The sequence below is a fragment of the Meles meles genome, chromosome 4, assembly GCF_922984935.1.
Source record: "Meles meles chromosome 4, mMelMel3.1 paternal haplotype, whole genome shotgun sequence".
In the NCBI taxonomy this organism is placed as follows: Eukaryota; Metazoa; Chordata; class Mammalia; order Carnivora; family Mustelidae; genus Meles; species Meles meles.
The window spans coordinates 5,251,567-5,270,392 of NC_060069.1; the positions used below are offsets into that span (position 1 = coordinate 5,251,567).

An 18,826-nucleotide genomic window follows, 5' to 3' on the forward strand; every position below is an offset into this window, starting at 1 on the left:
ATCCAAGGAGACTCCCTGCTAAGCACAGACCCACCCACCCCCAACACGGGGCTCAGTCTCAGGACCCTGAGATCACGACCTGAGCCAAAACCCAAGAGGTGGATCCTCAACTCACTGAGCCACCCAGGCACCCCTATCATTTCTTTTTATTCATATTCTCTATTTCCAGAGGTAGTGACATCATATTTTTCATTCTTTATATATATATTTTTTAAGTTTTTTGAACATTTTTTAATAATAGCTTTGCAGTATTTGTGGGTCACTGTTTTTATTGCTCACTTTTATTGCTGTATGTAGGTCACGTTTCCCTGTTTCTTTGCATATCTCAATTTTTTGTTGAAACTAAACGGTTTAGATAATAATGTTGCATGTATGATAACACTGTGAAATAACTTAGCTACTCTTGATACTGATTCACTACACCCCTATATATTCATTTTGTTTGGTCATTTGTTTAGCGTCTTGGATGAACAAACTCTGTGAAGTCTGTTTCTCTTGAAGTATGCAGCCTCTGCTGTCCCTACTCAGATTTTCCCCCTTTTGTTTTTTTATCATTTGTCTTGAATACCTAGGAGTCACCCCTGTATCAGCATTAGACTCATTAATCAAAGATAGTGCTTATGCCTCCTTGGCCATTTAGATTTTTACTTATTACTATTTGATGTGTGTGTGGCTTGAAGGCTGCTATCACAGTACAGGGGGTTTACTTTGTCCCACAGTCAGCCAGAGGACTAGCAGCTTAGAAGTTCCCTCTCTGATTGCCCCTGAGAAGGGCAGCCTTGGTTATGTGCAGTTTTCCAGACGAACAGAAATATGTGATTTAGTTTAATTTAAATTCAGTTTGATTTTATTTGATTTAGCTTAATTTTTAAAGAAGTTTTGGTTCTTGCCAAAATTGAGGGAAAGGTACAGAGAATCCCATATATTCCCATATATATCCCCTTGCCCTTATACATGCACAGTCTCCTCATTATCAGCATCTACCATCAGAGTGATACAGTTGTTAAAATTGATGAACCTACCTTGACATACCATAATCACCAAAGTTACATTAGAGTTCACTCTTGATGTTGTACATTCTGTGGGTTTAGACAAATGTATAATGACATCCATCTATCATTACGGTATCATACAGAATATTGTTTTCGCTTCCCTAAAAATCCTGTGTTCTGCTTGTTCATCCTTCCTCTCCTCCCCCAACCCCTAGCAGCCACTGATCATTTCCCTGTTTCCATAGTTTTGCCTTTTCCAGAATGTTCTATAGTTGGAATCAGGGTATGTAGCCTTTTTAGATAATCTTCTGCCACTTAGTAATATGCATTTGAAGTTCTTCTTTGTCTTTTCATTGCTCGATAGCTCGTTTCTTTCATGTTGAGTAATATTCCATTGTGTAGAAATACCACAAATGATTTAGCCATTCACCTACTGAAGGACATCTTGGTTGCTTCCTAGTTTTGGCAGTTAGGAATAAAAGTGCTATCAACATTCCTGCATAAGTAATTGTGAGGACTTAAATTGTTAAGTCTTTGGGTAGATACTAAGGTGTGCGATTGTTGGGATCACATGGTAGGAGTGTGTTTAGTTATTAAGAAATTGCCTGTCTTCCCAAGTTGCTATACCATTTTCTATTCCCACCAGTAATGTATGAGAGTTTCTGTTCTGCATCCTCACCAGGATTTGGTGTTGTCAGTGTTCTGGATTTTGGCCATTCTAATAGGTGCATGGTGGTATCTCATTTTAATTTGCATTTCCCTGATGACATATGATGTGATGCATCTTTTCATGCTTATTTGCTATCTGTATATTTTCTTTGGTGGGATGTCTATTCAGATCTGAAGCCCATTTTTTAATCAGGTTGTTTGTTTTCTTATTGAGTTTTAAGAGTTCTTTGATTATGTTAGATAGCAGTTCCTTTAGGAGATGTATATTTTGCAAATATTTTCTCCCAGTCTCTTCTTACTCTCTAGACAGTGTCTTTCACAGAGCAGAAGTTTTTAATTTTAATGAACTCTGCCTCAACAATTATTATTCCAGGGACCTTGCCTTTGGTTTGTATCTAAAAAGTCATTGCCATATTCTGGTTTTTCTTCTGTATTATTTTCTAGGAGTTTTATATTTTACGTTTAGATCTGTGATCTATTTTGAGTTGATTTTTGTGAAAGATCAGGGTCTGTGTCTTAGACTAGTTTATTTGCATATGGATATCCAGTTGTTCCAGCACTACTTATTGAAGAGACTGCCTTTGCTCCTTTGTCGAGGATCAGTTGATTATATTTGAGTATTTCTGGGCTCTTTTCTATTCCATTGGTCTACATGTCTGATCACTTGACAGTACCACACTGTCTTAATTACTATAGACTTTTCTTTATTTTTCTAGCCTTACTGAGATAAATTTGACATATAGCGTTGTGTGTTTAAGATGTACAGTGTGTGATGGTTTGATATACATGTATATTGCAAAATGATTATACTGTAGCTTTTTTTTTTTTTTTTAAGATTTTATTTATTGGGGCGCCTGGGTGGCTCAGTGGGTTAAAGCCTCTGCCTTCAGCTCAGGTCATGATCCCAGTGTCCTGGGATCGAGCCCCGCATCGGGCTCTCTGCTTGGCGGGGAGCCTGCTTCCTCCTCTCTCTCTCTGCCTGCCTCTCTCCCTACTTGTGATCTCTATCTGTCAAATAAATAAATAAAATCTTTAAAGATTTTATTTATTTATTTGACACACAGATCACAAGTAGGCATAGAGGCAGGCAGAAGCAGGCTCCCTGCTGAGCAGAGAGCCCGATGCAGGACTCGATCCCAGGACCCTGAGGTCATGACCTGCGCCGAAGGCAGAGGCTTAACCCACTGAGCCACCCAGGCACCCTATACTGTAGCTTTATAATAAGTTTTCTAGTTGGATAGTGTCAGTACTCCAACTTTGTTTTTCTCCTTCGGTATTGTATTGGCTATTCTGGGTCTTCTGCCTTTCCTTATAAACCTTAAAATCCACTTGTCACTATCTACAAAATAACTTGTTGAGATGTTGGTTGGAATTGCATTGAATATAGATCAAGTCAGAAAGAACTGACTTCGCAATACTATCTTTGTAAGTATGAACATGGAATATGTCTCCATGTATTTAGTTCTTTCATTTCATTCATCAGAGCTTTGTAGTTTTCCTCATATACAGATCTTGTATTTTTTTGTCAGATTTATACCTTAATTCATTTTAAGGGGTGCAAATGTAAATGACATTGTTTTGAATTTCAAATTCCACTTGTAATTTTGTATCCTGCAAACTTGGTATAATTGCATGTTCGTTCCAAAACAGATTTTTCTGTCAGTTCTTTAGGATTTTCTACATAGATAATCATGTCATCTGCAAACAGTAACAGTGATTTATTCCTTCCCAATCTCTGTACTTTTTATTTCCTTTTTTGTCTCATTGAATTAACTAAAATTCCCAGTACAGTATTGAAAAGAAGTGGTGAACAGGGACATTCTTGCCTTATACCTGATTTGTTGGGTTATCTTCAGGTTTTTTACCACTAAGTATGTTAGCTGTACAGTTTTTGGTAGATGGTCTTTATCAGATTGAGAAAAATCCCCCTTTTATTTCTAGATTACTGAGAGTTTTTATCAAGAATAAATGTTAGATTTTGTCAAATGCTTTTTCTGTATTTATTGATGTGATACTTGATTTTTCTTTTTTAGACTGTTGTTGTGATGGAATATATTAATTAATTTTCAGATGTTGAACCAGCACCGCATACCTGGGTTACATTCCACTCGATCATGCTGGATATACTTCTTTTTCTATTTTTCTAATATTTTGTTGAGGATTTTTGCTTTATATTCATGAATTATTAGTCTGTAGTTTTCTTATAATCTGTCTGTCTGGTTTTGGTATTCGGGTATTACTGGCCTTATAGAATGATGTAGAAAGTATTGCTTCTCCTTCTTTCCTCTGAAAGAAATTGTAGATAATTGGTAGCTTTCTTCCTTGAATAACCAGTTAACTCATTTGAGCCTGGTGCTTCCTGTTTTGGAAGGTTATTATTTATCGAATCAATTTATTTAATAGATACAGGCCTCTTCAGATTGTTTCTTCTTCTGGGAGATTTGACAGTTTGTGTTTAAAGGAATTGGTCTCTTTCACCGGGATTATCAAATACGTGGGCATAAAGTTGTTTATAGTATTCCTTTCTTTTCCTGTTAATGTCCATAGGATCGGTAATGATGTGTTCTCTTTAATTTCTGGTATTAATAATTTGTATCCTCTGTTCCCCAACCCCTGCTCCTCTTAGGCTGGCTAGAAACTAATCAATTTTATTGTTCTTTTCAAAGAACCAGCTTTTAATTTTGCTGATTTTCTGTATTGCTTTCTGTTTTTAATTTCATCGATTTCTACTCTAATTTTTATATTTTTATTCCACTTTGAATTTAGTTTGGTCATCTTTTTCTAGTTTTCTAAGGTGGAAGCTTAGATTGTTGATTTTGGATCTTCTTTTCTGATTTGTGCATTCAATGCTGTAACGTCCTTCTAACCACTGCTCTTACTGCATTGCACAAATTTTGATGTGCTGTTTTCATTTAGTTCAGGATACTTTTAAATTTCCCTTGGGAGTTCTTCTTTGTCTCATGTGTCTAAAGCATATTATTTAATCTCTGTATCTTTCTGATAATAATTTCTGATTAAATTTCTAATAAATCTTAATTTAAGAGCAGACATTGTGTGATTTCTCTAGTTTTAAATTTGTTAAGATGGGTTTTATTACCTAGAATGTGAACTCTTGATGTTATAGGTGAGCTTGAGAAAAATATATATTTTGGTTTTGGATGAAGTCAGTCTGTAGATACTAATTCTATCCAGTTGATTGATGCTGTAGTTGAGTTCAACTATGTCCTTCCTGATTTTCTGGCTGCTGAATCTGTCCATTTTTTTAAAGATTTTCTTTATTTATTGGAGAGAGTGAGTGAGTGAGAGAGAGCACAAGCCTGGCGGGGTTGCGGAGGAGGCAGAGGGAGAAGCAGACCGCTCAATGTGGGACTCAGTCCTAGGACCCTGATGTCATGACCTGAGCAGAAGGCAGATGCCTAACCAAGTGAGCCACCAGGCACCCCTGAATCTGTCCATTTCTGATACAGGGATGTTGAAGTCTCCCAACTAATTGTAGTTTCTTTTTGCAGCTAGTTTTTGCTTCATACAGTTTGATGCTCTGTTGTAAGGGACATACATGGTAAGGATTATTATGTTTCTTGGAGAATTGGCTCCTGTATAATACCCTTTATTCCTGATAACTTTCCTTACTTTAAAGTCTGCTCTGTCTGAAATTGATGTAATTATTCCTGCTTTCTTTTGATAACTTTTGCCATCTATTTATTCACTTTTAGTTTATATGTGTCTTTACACTTAAAGTGGATTTCTTATAGACAGCCATACTTCGGTCTTGTTTTTTGATCCACTCTGGCAGTCTTTTACTTGGTACCGTTGATGTTCAAATTGATTATTGATGTAGTTGGATTAATACCTACCATATCCTTACTGTTTCTGTTTGTTGTCCTCTTTCTTTGCTTTTATTTTGTCTTCCACTCTTTTTTCTGCCTTTTATAAAAAGTTTTAATTTGAGCATTTTATGAACCATTTGCTCTTTTTTCTTAGCATATTGTTACTCTTTTTTTAAGTGGTTGCCTTAGAGTTTGCAATATGTATTTACAGCTAATCCAAGTCCGTATTTAAATAATAGTGTATCACTTCATAGGTATGAGTACCTTATAATAACAGGTATGAGTACCTTATAACAAACTAATCCCAGTTTATCCCTCCTTCTCTTGCATCATTGGTGTCATTTATTTCACTTATATATAAACATATATAATCAAATAGATATATGCATATATGTGATATATATAACATAATCAGACACATTATTGGTATTATTTTGAACACAAATTTGTTTTGCCAGATCAATTAAGAAAAATTAAAGATTTTCTTTTACTTATTCCTTCAGTGCTTTTTTTTAAAGATTTTATTTATTTATTTATTTATTTATTTATTTATTTGACAGATCACAAGTAGGCATAGAGGCAGGCGGGAAGGGGCTGTGGGGGGAAGTAGGCTCGCTACTGAGCAGAGAGCCCAGTGTGGGCCTCAGTCCCAGGACCCTGAGATCATGACCTGAGCCGAAAGCAGAGGCTTAACCCACTGAGCCACCCAGGCGCCCTTTAGTGCTGTTCTTACTTTATGTAGATTCACGTCTCTGACCTCTATTATTTTCCTTCTCTCTAAAGTACTTCTTTTTAATGATTTTATTTATTTATTTATTTGAGATAGAGAAAGAGAGTGCAGGTGTGGGGGAAGGGGCAGAGGGAGAGGGTGAGGGAGAGCATCTCAAGCAGACTCCATGCAGTGCATAGAGCCCAACACGGGGCTCAGTCTCTGACCCTGAGATCATGACCTGAGCCAAAACCAGGAGTCAGATACTTAACTGAACTGAACCACCACACAGACATCCCTCTAAAGCACTTCTGCAAAAATTCTCTCAAATTTTAGTCTGAGAAAGTCTTTATTTTTCCTTCACTTTTGAAGGATAATTTTGCAGCGCACAGAATTCTAGTCTGGGGTGGGGGGGTTCTCTTAACACTTTACTCCACTCTCCTCTTGCTTGCATGGTGTTTTGAGAAGTTAGAAGTAATTCTTGTCATTATTCCTCTATAGATAAAGTATTTTCCCCCTCTGCCTTCTTTGAAGATTTTTTTCCTTCATCTTGAATTTTTTGTAGTTTAAAAATAATGTGCTTAAATGTAGCTCTTTTGTCATTTTATCCTGCTTGTTGTTTTCTGAGTTTCCTGAATCTGTGGTTTGGTATCTGATGTTAATTTGGGAAAATTCTCTATCATTTCTGTTTTAAATTATTGTTATTATTGTCTCGCTTCTCATATTCCCATTATAGTAACACCTTTTGTAGTTGTATATAGTCAGATACTGTTTTTTCTCCATCTACAATCTCTTTGCCTTTTTTTATTTTTAAAGATTTTGTTTATTTATTTGACAGAGAGAGAGATCACAAGTAGGCAGAGAGGCAGGCAGAGAGGGGGAAGCAGGCTCCCTGCTAATAAGCAGAGAGCCCGATGCACGGGGCTCCATCCCAGGACCCCGAGATCATGACCTGAGCCAAAGGCAGAGGCTTAACCCACTGAGCCACCCAGGCACCCCAACAGTCTCTTTGCTTTTCAGTTTTCAAGGATTCTCTTGCTGTGTCCCCTAGAGCAGAGGTTTTTTTCCTCATCTGAGTCTAGTCTACTAATAAGCTCATCAGAAGCATTCTTTATTTCTTTTACAGTTTTTATCTCTAGCATTTCTTTTTGGTTCTTAGGATTTCCATCTATCTGCTTTCGTTGCTCATCTGCTCTTGTGTGCTGTCTACTTTTTCCATTAGAGCCCTTACCATATTGGTCATAGTTTTATTTTTTTTTTTTAAGATTTTATTTATTTATTTGTCAGAGAGAGACAGCACACAAGCCGGGGGAGTGGCAGGCAGTGGGTGAAGCAGGCTCTTTGCCTGCCAAGTGAGGCTCAATCCCAGGACCCTGGGATCATGACCTGAGCTGAAGGCAGACACTTAACTGACTGAGCCACCCAGGTGTCCTGACCATAGTTGTATTAAATTGCCAGTCTGGTAATTCTGATATTTCTGTCATGTCTGATTCTAATGTTTTCTCTGTCTTTCACATTGTGTTTTTGCCTTTTGGTATGCCTTACAACTTTTTCTTGATAACCAAACATGATGTACTAGATAGAAGGAACTGCTGTAAATTACCTTTAGTATTATGGTGATGAGGTATGGGAGGAGGGGAAGCATTCTGTAGTCCTATGATTATAGGTCTCAGTCTTTTAATGAGTCCATGCCTCTGGACTGTAAATTTCCCAAGTGTTTCTCAGTTGTTTTCTTTACCCATGGTTGGGACAAAATGGGTAGAGTGGGCTGGAGTTGGGTATTTCTCTTACCCCGGATGGATTAGGTTCTGATAATCCAGCAAGTTGTGCTCTGCTTAACCAGTTTCTCCTGAGGAGAGGCTTTGTTAAGAATAATATACTCTGGCAGATTTCGGAATGGTTCCTTTTCCTCTCCCTCTGCCAGTAGCACAGGGGAGTTTGCTCTCATATTTTACTGTGGAAACCCAGTTGAGCTTCTGGAGGTAAATCTCACAATATTATGGAGAGGTCCCCCTATGACTGGGTCCCTCTGAGTTTTGACCTCTCAGAGCAGTCACAGTGAACTTCCAACAACTTGTGAATTATGGCTTAGGTTTTCCTACCCCAGCAATGGTTCTCAAGGTGGTTTTTCCTTCTGAGTCTGCTCCAATAAACTGTTCTCCTGTGTCTCCCAGTCTTGGGGACAGCTGTTTTCCTCTGTGGATCCAGGAAGTTGTTGATTTTTTTAGTCTGTTGAGCTCTTTACTTGTTAGGATGCAGCAACAACTTCCAGGCTCCTCACAGGCAGAACTGGAAACCAGTCTACTGTGAGTTTATATTTAAGCTTTATAGAAGTTGCTCTTGGGTCAGAGCTGCTTATTTTTTAACCATTGTTTGCCTACAGGGTGTGCTTAAGCCCCTTGTGCCAGTGAGGCTTCCTCCCTGTGTTGATAGATAAGTGTAGAGCATGGTGAATGATAACAGAATGCCCTCATCCTCTGTTCTTTTTGCCCATGAGTGGATGCAACTTAAGCATATGTGAGGAGCTTTGCCAACTTGTATGAACATCTATGATCCCAGGAGGGTTCTTCTTAGCTGTCTTTTCCCCCTGTTCGGTTAGATTTCTGTCTGCTCTACTCTTCTTTGGTTGCTGGGCAGAACTTTTATGCCACTGGGCAGAACTTTTATGATCTCGGGTGGGACAGCATCCCTCTGCTCCCAGAGTGACACCCCTTTTCTGTGAGCAGGAGGCCACGGGTAACCCATAGTTTTCAGCTTGTCCCTCCAGATGGTCTTAGCCTGCTGTGCCTGGGAGAAAGTTAGTACCTGACAAGTAGGGGATGGTGAAGAAGGGAGCCTTCTTCCTCCCAGCTACTGTCCAAAATAGAGGTTCCACAACCCACCAATGGCCTGCCTCTTCCAGGGTAGCTCTAGATGAGGAGCTAGAGAAGGAGAGAGCCCCCATCTTATCAATGTCTGCCCAGAATAGAGGTCCTAGAGTAGCAGTGGTGGGGGAGAGGGGACAGGGGAAAGGATCAGGTCATGGTTCAAATGCTACAAACTCTCACTGTTTTACTGAGATTTAGATTTTCTTGAATAAGTGTTTCTCCATTTGCTGTATGCCTTTAGGACAATTTCTGAAGACTTTAAATGATTGTCTTTTATCAATTTTACCAGTTAAAAAATTGTTATGCCAAGCTTCTCCCTTCACCATTACAGAAATCCTGCCCTGGTTTGAACACTTGAAAAGAAAATTCAATAACCTGTTGAGCTGAACTTGTGATTTTTTTTTTTTTGAACATTGATATAGGAAGCAACACACACACACACACACACACACACACACACAGGCTTAGTAATACATTCACCTATTTAAAAGCATTGCAGGGCTTGCTTCAGCAGCACATAGACTAAAATCAGAACAATAATAAGCATTCCAGAAATATGTGAAGCAAAACCTTACATTCTCCTCCCTTTTTCCAAAGGTAATCACTGTTAACAGTATAATGTGTGTCCTAGGGGATTCTTCAGAACTTTCAGAGAGAGCGCCTCACTTTATGAAACAAGTAAGTGATACATGAAGTGCTTCCATGAAAATCACTGTTCTCTTCTATTGTGTTTCTATTCTAGTCATTCATACCTAGAGAAATTCCTTACGGAGCAAATGATGGAAAGGAGAGAAGATGTATGGCTTCCACTCATTTCCTATAGAAATTCGCTAGTCACTGGAGGTGAAGATGATAGAATGTCTGTGAACAGTGGAAGTAGCAGCAGTAAAACATCCTCAGTAAGGAATAAGAAAGGACGACCCCCACTTCACAAAAAACGTGTAGAAGGTAAGTCTGCCTTTACCCTATGAGACAAGTAGTTTGCTTACTATTGCAGAGGTAAAGTGGCAGATTTGTTGAAGCAAGGTAGTACTGTTAAGTATATTATTTCCTTATAGATTTGACATATAATGAGAGGTTAAGGCAAAAAGGTTGGAGTAGGCAAAGTGGAACAGAAAAGGGTCAAAGAAAAAGAAGTTGGAAGAGCATGAAACACAGAGGAATATGGTGCAGAGAAAAAGAAGAAACAGTTATAAAGGTTTATAAAATTGATCCCCATACATTAAAATTTAAAATAAGGTAGTCATAATGTCAATTATCAAAATTCATCTTAATGTAGAAAAAATTGTGATAAGTTGAAGGTAGACCTTTGCAGCAGACTGAATATACCAAAACAACCTTCCATTTCTACCCCATGGATGGATAATTCATTTTTGTGCAATAAAATAATGATAGCCAACTCTGGTTTTATAACCACCATGGACTGTGGGAACCAGGGAGTTGAACTGCCATGAAAATGTGATCATTGGTAGTTAACTCATGTATCCAAAAGACTAAAAATTGCTTTATTAGAGCATTACTCTTAAACTAAGACAACTCAAAGTAAAAATGCTTATTTCCTCAAATAACCTTCCCCCATCTCCATGCTTTTCCTAATAAATATTCTCCAGACCAAGAGAGAGGAGAGCAATGATCTGAATCCTGCTCCTCTGCTCCTTTTTACAACTTTTCTATTTCCCTTTCAGAATCTCACCTCCGCTGCCTAAAAACTAGTGACTCGTGAAAGATTTTGCTACAACCTGTAGCAAAATTAATTAGAATTTAAATCTGTTTCTGACATCATTGGGGAGGCAGTATTAACTATTGGTGAAAAGCACACACTCTAGAGTTCTACAATGCACACCTGGCTTTCTAGTTTTAAACCATATGACTTTTGAGCATGTTATTAACCTCTCAGCCTCAATCAGTGATCACATAAAGGATGATCAGAGTACCTATCCTGTCAGCTATTGTAAATATTAAATGACATACTGTACACATAGAGGTTACTTATTAGCACAGAGCTTAGCACATGGGCACATGCAGTAAATGTTAGCTGCTGTTGTCAGAATGTCACTGGTTCAAAGGGAATAAAAGATATGAAAATATTTACAGCATTAATGTTAAAGATTTTCTTTCAGTTTTTATCTGTGGAACTTAAAATCTTTTTGGTCCAGAAAATGAAAATACTAAATCCTATCTTTGGAGTGTAGGATCCTAAACTTTTCTCTAAATAATAACTGCAGTCACTTCCTTTTTAAAATGTCTTCTAGAGCAGCCTCTATCAGGATGCCCACCCCCCAAATTACATCTCTCCATCCAACTATCTAGTCTGTCTGTCTAGATACAGAACTAGATATATAGATATTTTTACTTACAGCTTTTCTTACATGTAATATTCATATTAGCCAACATTGAATTCTTGCTGTGTACCAGAAATGTGCATTTTTTAGCATTTAGTCATTTACTAACATTTGTAAAGCACTTAGGTTAGTATGTGGCACACAGTGAATGCTGTGTAAATGTTTTATAAATGAACTCGGAGTTGAACATTCTTACCTGTATTTCACACAGAAGAAACTAAAGCTTAGAGAATTTAAATAACCATATATAATTCCCTCACTAAGGGGGTAAATCAGTATTATCTCCAGGATGAAGAAAAGCATACATGAACCAGATAATTTGTTGTTAAATTGCAAAAAGGAAAACTTGCTGTGTGTCAGTTTGAAATTTACCAAGACACTAAGGTAGGTCATGTGCCAGGGATCCTTAGGAAGCAGTTTCATCTGTTTGGAATAAAGATGAGAAAGCTTCGCCAGAAGTGTTTTTATTGAGGAATCCTTATAGGTTAGGAGGATCTCTTCCAAGAAGAGTGAATTCTTCTGAAGTTATTCATTAAGTCTTTACCACATACCTTTCTAAGAACTCTGTGAAATGCTGGAGATTAGGTATTAATAAAAATCCTCATAGTACATATGGGAAGACAGAAGCAAGCAATTTTAGTTCCACATGGGAAGTGCTCTAACTAATGGGCCAAAAAGGGTTTTCTGGAAACAGAAAGGGAGTGACAGACTTAATGAATCAGGAAAGATTTTCTAGAAAAGATGACATGTAGTAAAGCTGAAAGATGGATTTACTAGATTAAGAACCTAAATGATATCATTCTTATAAAATTTCAAGTGCAGCAAAAAACAAAAGTTAGGAATTAAATGTTGAATGGAAATGGTGTGAATCAAAGAAAATGAAACCTCTTTTTGCTGGTTAAGTAAAGAAGAGATTGTTGAATAGTGAGCTGCAGCTCAGTGCAATGACCTTAACAAGGCAATAGCTAAATATTTCCAGGAACTAAAAAGCTGATCTAGAACGAACACATATATCTGATAATTTTTTAAAACACTGAGATGGAATGTTTGATAGCAAGTGAGGAACCTAACATGCTGCACAAATGTGAGACTTCGTGGAGGAAGAAAAACAATGGGATTCATACTGTTTACTTTGTGTGATTTAAAATTTGTTTTTCATTTAAATTCTTCAGAAGGGAAAGCATAGCAGTAATACTTTTAAGTCTCCCCATATTAAGAAAATAACTTAGAATGTTTATAGTAGAAACTTCATAATTATGTAACATTATATCAGCCTATAGTTTAGATACATAACATGCTTTAATCTGCTCACACCTTTGTAAGTGATCTTCAGAAGAAGGAAGAAACAGTTCCTGGTCCCTTGAAGAAATTTAATTCTAATTACAGAGATAACATATACACTTGACAAATCAGCTGCCAGTGCAGGCCAGTGTATAATTAAATCCTAAGTAAGTAGGAATGATTTTGTTTCCTCTAGAAGTTAAAAGAGAATGGGAAGTGGGGGCTGGGTAGGGTGATTAAGGAGGGCTTCCCTAAAGAGGTAGAACTTAGAAGCATGAAAACAGTGAGCCTCTTAACTGGATGGCCCCACACATAATGCACATACAACCTGGCAAAAAGAGTTATTTCTCTGGTGACCAGTTGTGCAGTGGGATTTGTTGATTTCTCAGTAGAGACCTGCCAGACTTCAAGTGCTGTTATCTGGGGCCCCTGGAAAGCCCAGCAAATAGGCTCTTTGTTGCTGGAGTAAAGGAAGGTTACAGGGGTCTCTGGCTGGCCTAATTCTTCCCCTTCTGCCATGAATTGATCCTTAGAGATGGAGGGACTTTGAAGAGAGGATAAGGAAGGATAGCTGACATTTGATGGTTACATCCATTACCTCATTGATCCTTAAAGCTCTTTGAGGTTGGGTATTGATATCCTCATTTTGTTTATGAGAAACATGAGTTTTTAAGTTCAATAACTTACAGAAAGTCACAAGTGAGTGGTATAAGGGGGATTCAAGCTAGGCAGTCTAAGCTAGGAACCATGCTCTGCAAGTCTGTGCTATAACTTCTACCAGAGTTCACGCCACTCATGACATTTTATGACTCTAACTGGAATTTTACAGATGAAAGTCTGGATAATACATGGCTAAACAGGACTGACACCATGATTCAGACTCCTGGCCCCCTTCCAGCACCACAGCTCACTTCCACTGTACTGCGGGAGAATACCCGGCCCATGGGAGAGCAGATCCAGGAACCTGAGTCTGAACATGGTTCTGAACCTGACTTTTTACACAAGTAAGTAGTAAAAATTCATGTTCTTGGTATAAAACCTTTAATTGTTGGGGCGCCTGGGTGGCTCAGTGGATTAAGCCGCTGCCTTCGGCTCAGGTCATGATCTCAGGGTCCTGGGATCGAGCCCCGCATCGGGTTCTCTGCTCCGCGGGGAGCCTGCTTCCTCCTCTCTCTCTGCCTGCCTCTCTGCCTACTTGTGATCTCTCTCTCTCTGTCAAATAAATAAATTAAAAAAAAAAAAAATCTTAAAAAAAAAAAAACCTTTAATTGTTAAAGAAAAGCTCGTATCAAATAAAAACTTTGTTAAAACATATTATTGATTAGTTCATGAGAAAAAAAACACAAGCAGAGATAATTTGTATTAGAAAATATACAGTAAGTCTGCCAACACTTGTTAGATATCAGTTAATCGAAGTCCAGAGAACTTTAAAGCATGGTGTCTCACTAAGTGCTGATCTCAGTTGAAGTTTACGGATTCACTGGGCAGGTCTGTTTCTTCTCAGGGACTTGCAAAAAAGACATCCAGGTCACTTCCTTGGAAAGAAAGTCTATTATAAGAGTCTCTGCTAAGGTTCTTACTAGTCTGAACACCAAATAAATAGACTACTCCTTTTATCATCCATTTCATTAATAATTCTTTGGTCAAGTTTATATTTTAAACTTAATCTGTTATGGATTAAGATATTTGTCAGCATACTGGATAAATTCTGAGAACAGTTGCCCTTTCTCTAAGAGAGAATCAAAGCCTCTTACCTTTTCCTACACTAGTAATTAATACGTTTTCTAGTACCAGGGCCCCCAAAATTTTGGAAAAGGCAGGATGGTGGTATAACTTTTGCTATTTAAAAAACTTAACTTTTTCTTTGTTATTTTCCATTCAACTTTGAAGTTGTCCTGGTTCTTTGTGTTTCTGTTCATAGTGGGGTAATGCTATGAATTACTCTAATGGATGAGAGAATTCTCAGTTGAACTCAACAAATGTAGCAGGTTGAAAAAGGAAAGAGGCAGTGTTAGAATTATTCAGATCCTTAGTTTTCATAAAGCATCTTTGCCCAGAGGATCTGCCTTTCTTCAAAGCTAAATGGATAATTGTTGTCAGCCACTGCATAACAGCATTCATAGAGGGTAGTCCCCCTTATGATCAGCATTCCCACCCTTCTTCCTAGAGGATGAATTCTTCCTTATTTGAGCAGCCTGTCTTACCTCCCTCCCTCTGCCACTCGTTAGTTCCTCCCCTCTGTGGTCTATTTTTCCCTGCTGTAGGTTTATCAATTTAGTCAAGGTGGTAGCCCTACGTGATTCAAAGATAGCTGCTCAGAGAGAACTTCATGTGACAGATGTAATCTATTAAAAATCATTAAGGATTACATCCTGTAAAATCCCCAAGAGGCAAGTTTATTCAAGTGTCCATGTGCCAGTAAGTGTACAGGGCAGGTGCAAATTAGCCCAACATGCACCTGATTCCATATCTCTTTAGAAGGACTGAGAAAAAAATGTGTTAATACCTTTCCTTGTTCAACTCTGGAGAGCTCTGAGCCACAAGACCAGCATCATTGCTGCCCCTTTGGGGACTGGTTGTCCAGTAGGAACACTTGTGAGCAGGGCAGCAGCTAGTTACAGAGGTCTCAGAAGCACTCTTGTTTGGGGAACAAGGCTGATAAATTAAGCACCTGTAGGGGAGGGAAAGGTTTTACCCCACCCTCTTAAGATCCCTGGCTGGGTCTGAAAATGTAAATGGACAAATCCAAGAGGAGAAAAGCATACACATTTTATTGAATTCTTTACATGTACATGGGAGCTTTTACCCATAGAATGAAGACCTGAAGAAGTTACCAAAGCAGGGAGCTTTTATACCTTTTAGACAAAGAATAAATTTGTGAAATAGACAAGACAAAGGGATTTGGACTAGGAGTAGTGGAACTGAGACTAGGTAGTCCATATCTTCCTTAATTAGGAAGATAAGGATTAGTTTAACAAGGTGGTTTGTAGTTTCCTCCGGTGCCATCTCTGGGTTGGTAAGTCTATCTCCTATAAAATGAGAATTTATTTCTTGCCTTTAGGCAGAAAAGGAGGAGCTTTTTCTTTGTTCCCTGCTTCTTAATTGCCTTCAGCTCAAAATAACCTTTATCTCAGAGGCAGTATTTTGAGGTGACATGCTTCAGTTTCCTTTACACCTAACAACCAACTCTTGGAGACTTAGGCATCTCTTCAGACAACTTACTGACATTCTGCAAAGATAGATCCTTTGATAATGATCTGTCTCACCCTTACCTGTCTAATAAATCCAGCGAATTCCCCATACATGGGGATTAGGCCAGCCAACGATGACCTTCTTGGCGTGGGACTGATTAGCTAAATTCATTTTTCGCCAGAAAATGAATAATGTATTCTCTTAGTCCTCAGATGCAGATCTCTTGGTTAGGCCAACCAAAATTAGAAGATTTAAATCGGAAGGACAGAACAGGAATGAACTACATGAAAGTGAGAACTGGAGTAAGGCATGCCGTGTAAGTGTTACATCAAGTGTCACAAGAACATAATGACTATGTGATGCTGTTCATTTTGTGGAATGATGGCTCTCCTCTGACATTTGGTCTCAGAAGAGGAGTTAAGATCATAATCCTAATTCAGGATATGCTGTGCAATGTAGGGTAGAAATAGAGGGTGTGGACTTTTGAGGCTTTTAAATCCTAATGCTGCCACTTGCCAGTTCTGTGGCCTTGGGCAAGCTTTAAACCTCAATGCTTCAGGTTCTTCATTTGTAAATTTGGGATAATAGTACCAGTCACATAGAGTCTTGTGGGAATTGATACATAGCTAAATGTTAACTTCTGTTGTTACTGCATTTAAATTATGCTTCCTCTTGATAAATGGAGATGAAATCTTGAAACGAATGATCCTTAATTATCTATAGGAGTTCAGGATCATAATTTGTGGAGCCTATGGGTTGTGACTGGAACATGTGCTTTCATTGGTTAGAAGACCTACTGTAAGAAAGAGCCAGGACTCCAAATTTGATGAGTCTGAACAGCATCTGATCATGCTTTTTCCTTATCAGTCGGGGCCTAATGGAGGAAGATGCTGAGCCCATCTTTGAAGATGTGATGATGTCATCCCGGAGTCAGTTAGAAGATATGAATGAAGAATTTGAAGACACCATGGTTATTGATCTGGTAAGGAAATTTCAGTACATTTTCTTCTGTTAAAATAAGTGGAAGTGTTGGTGTAAGATGATGCTCTTGTTTTCAGAACCCCATGACAAGGAGCGGCGTAGAGGTTGTAAATGTAGCAGCAGGAAGGACCAGTGTAATGCTTTAGCACATCTGGATAAGCTTGTATTTTTCAAGCCTGCTCTTCTAAGCAGTCAGATTTTAAATTCTGGCAATAACAGGAACTGGTTCCTTGTTACCTTCTTGAGAAGGGGCTCATACTAGATCTCTCTCTCAGTATAATGTGTACATTTGGTCTCAAACTTGGGAGTCTGATGATATACACAGTGTTTTCCAGCATCGCAACCAAACACAGAATATGGACCGTATTTGTTTGGTGTGAATTAAGAAATTACTGACTTTGTCAGGAATAGTAATGCATGGAGGTTATATTTTTTGTTTTTTAATTTCCATCAGAGATACATTTTGAAACAGTTACAGGTGAAATAACAAAAAAAAAAAAAAAAAAACAGCAGACTCACTGAAACAAGATTGGCCAAAGGTTTGACAGTTGATGAAGCTAGGTGATGGGTATGTGGGAGTTCATTGAACTACTTTATGTATTTGCTAGGGCTGCTATACAAGTACCGCTGACTGGTAGCTTAAACAATAGAAATTTTCTCACATTTCTGGAGGCTAGAAGTCTGAGATCATGGTGTCAGGGAGACTGATTTCATTCTGAGGCTTCTCTCCTAAACTTGAAGGTGGTCATCCTCTCCCTTTATCTTCATATGATCTTTCCTGTGTGTCTCCTTTTCTTATAAGGATATGAGTCAAAATAAGAGTCCACCCACATGACCTCATTTTACCTCAGTTATTGCCTTTTATAGGTCCTGTCTCCAAATAACAGTCACATTCTGAGGTACTGGGGTTTAGGTCTTCAGTATACGAATTTAGGGGGACATAGTTTAGCCCATAACATTCTGCTTGGTAACTTTTCTAAGAAATATAAAGGAGATCATGTCACTCCAGTCTCTACCCTCCCATCAGTAGCTTTCCATCTACATGCCTTGGGGAATGCAGGGATGAATTTTATAATCAGTCCATGATTCAAAGGCATGTTCTATGTTTGTAGGCCCCAAAATTATATGTATTTCCATATTCAGTTTATTCACTGTAATTTGAAATCTTTTTTTTAAGTGTATGCTCCATGTAAAAGCCACATTCTTTTCCTTTTAAAATTAGATCCTCAACAGCTCTATTTTGTGGTACCTTCAGAAATATTAGCTGCTTACCATCTTAATGTATCTAAAGAAAACATTTTCACTTCTCTTTCCAGCCCCCATCGAGAAATCGGCGAGAGAGAGCTGAGCTGAGGCCAGATTTCTTTGATTCCGCAGCTATCATAGAAGACGATTCAGTAAATGTTAAACTATTACTGCTTTTTATTTATGATTTCTGGGTCTTGTTATACACGAAGTTAATTGTATTTCTCATTTTTCTAGGGATTTGGAATGCCTATGTTCTGAAGTCTGAAGAAAATTTACAAATATGGAACTCTATTATTTAGAGCTAGAGGCCTATATACTGTGATAGCTTGTATGGGGGAAAAAAACACTTTTGATGTGATCTGCTTTGTTTTTTAATCAAATGATTGAGGTCAATCCCTTTTTGCAGTGGCAGAAGAGGAGCATGTAAATTACCCAAGGGAATGTTGGTGAATGTCACCTCAGAAAGACTGACCTGAAAAATCATTTGTGTCCTAATATTGGACTTATCCCAATACAGATGTGTGTGTTTTTCTGGAGGGACGAAAAAATTTTAAATTTTTAAAACAGCTGTCAAGATAAACACTGTTATACACCTGTTTTATGAAAACTCAGCATTGAGTAAAAAAAAAAAAAAAAAATATTTTTAACTTTATTTTCCTGTTGTACAATTTAAAAACCGTTTTAACATTTTGCCTTTTTATGTTTTAAAAGCTAACCA

General features: G+C 38.0%; 1 protein-coding gene across 5 annotated transcripts in view; it reads left to right on the top strand.

The window, feature by feature from the left end:
* The window catches only part of STAG1 (stromal antigen 1), a 453,722-nt gene extending 435,278 nt beyond the window's left edge, over positions 1-18,444 (top strand). For 4 of the 5 annotated variants that reach the window (XM_046002311.1, XM_046002310.1, XM_046002313.1 and 1 more), the window contains 6 exons: positions 9,807-10,012; positions 13,517-13,691; positions 16,085-16,195; positions 16,747-16,861; positions 18,177-18,257; positions 18,343-18,444. In XM_046002311.1, the coding sequence (XP_045858267.1) occupies positions 9,807-10,012; positions 13,517-13,691; positions 16,085-16,195; positions 16,747-16,861; positions 18,177-18,257; positions 18,343-18,366 (712 nt within the window). In that variant the 3' untranslated portion in view covers positions 18,367-18,444. The remainder of the gene's footprint in view (positions 1-9,806; positions 10,013-13,516; positions 13,692-16,084; positions 16,196-16,746; positions 16,862-18,176; positions 18,258-18,342) is intronic. The other variant, XM_046002314.1, reaches the window with a different exon arrangement.
* Positions 18,445-18,826: the final 382 nt, after the last annotated feature.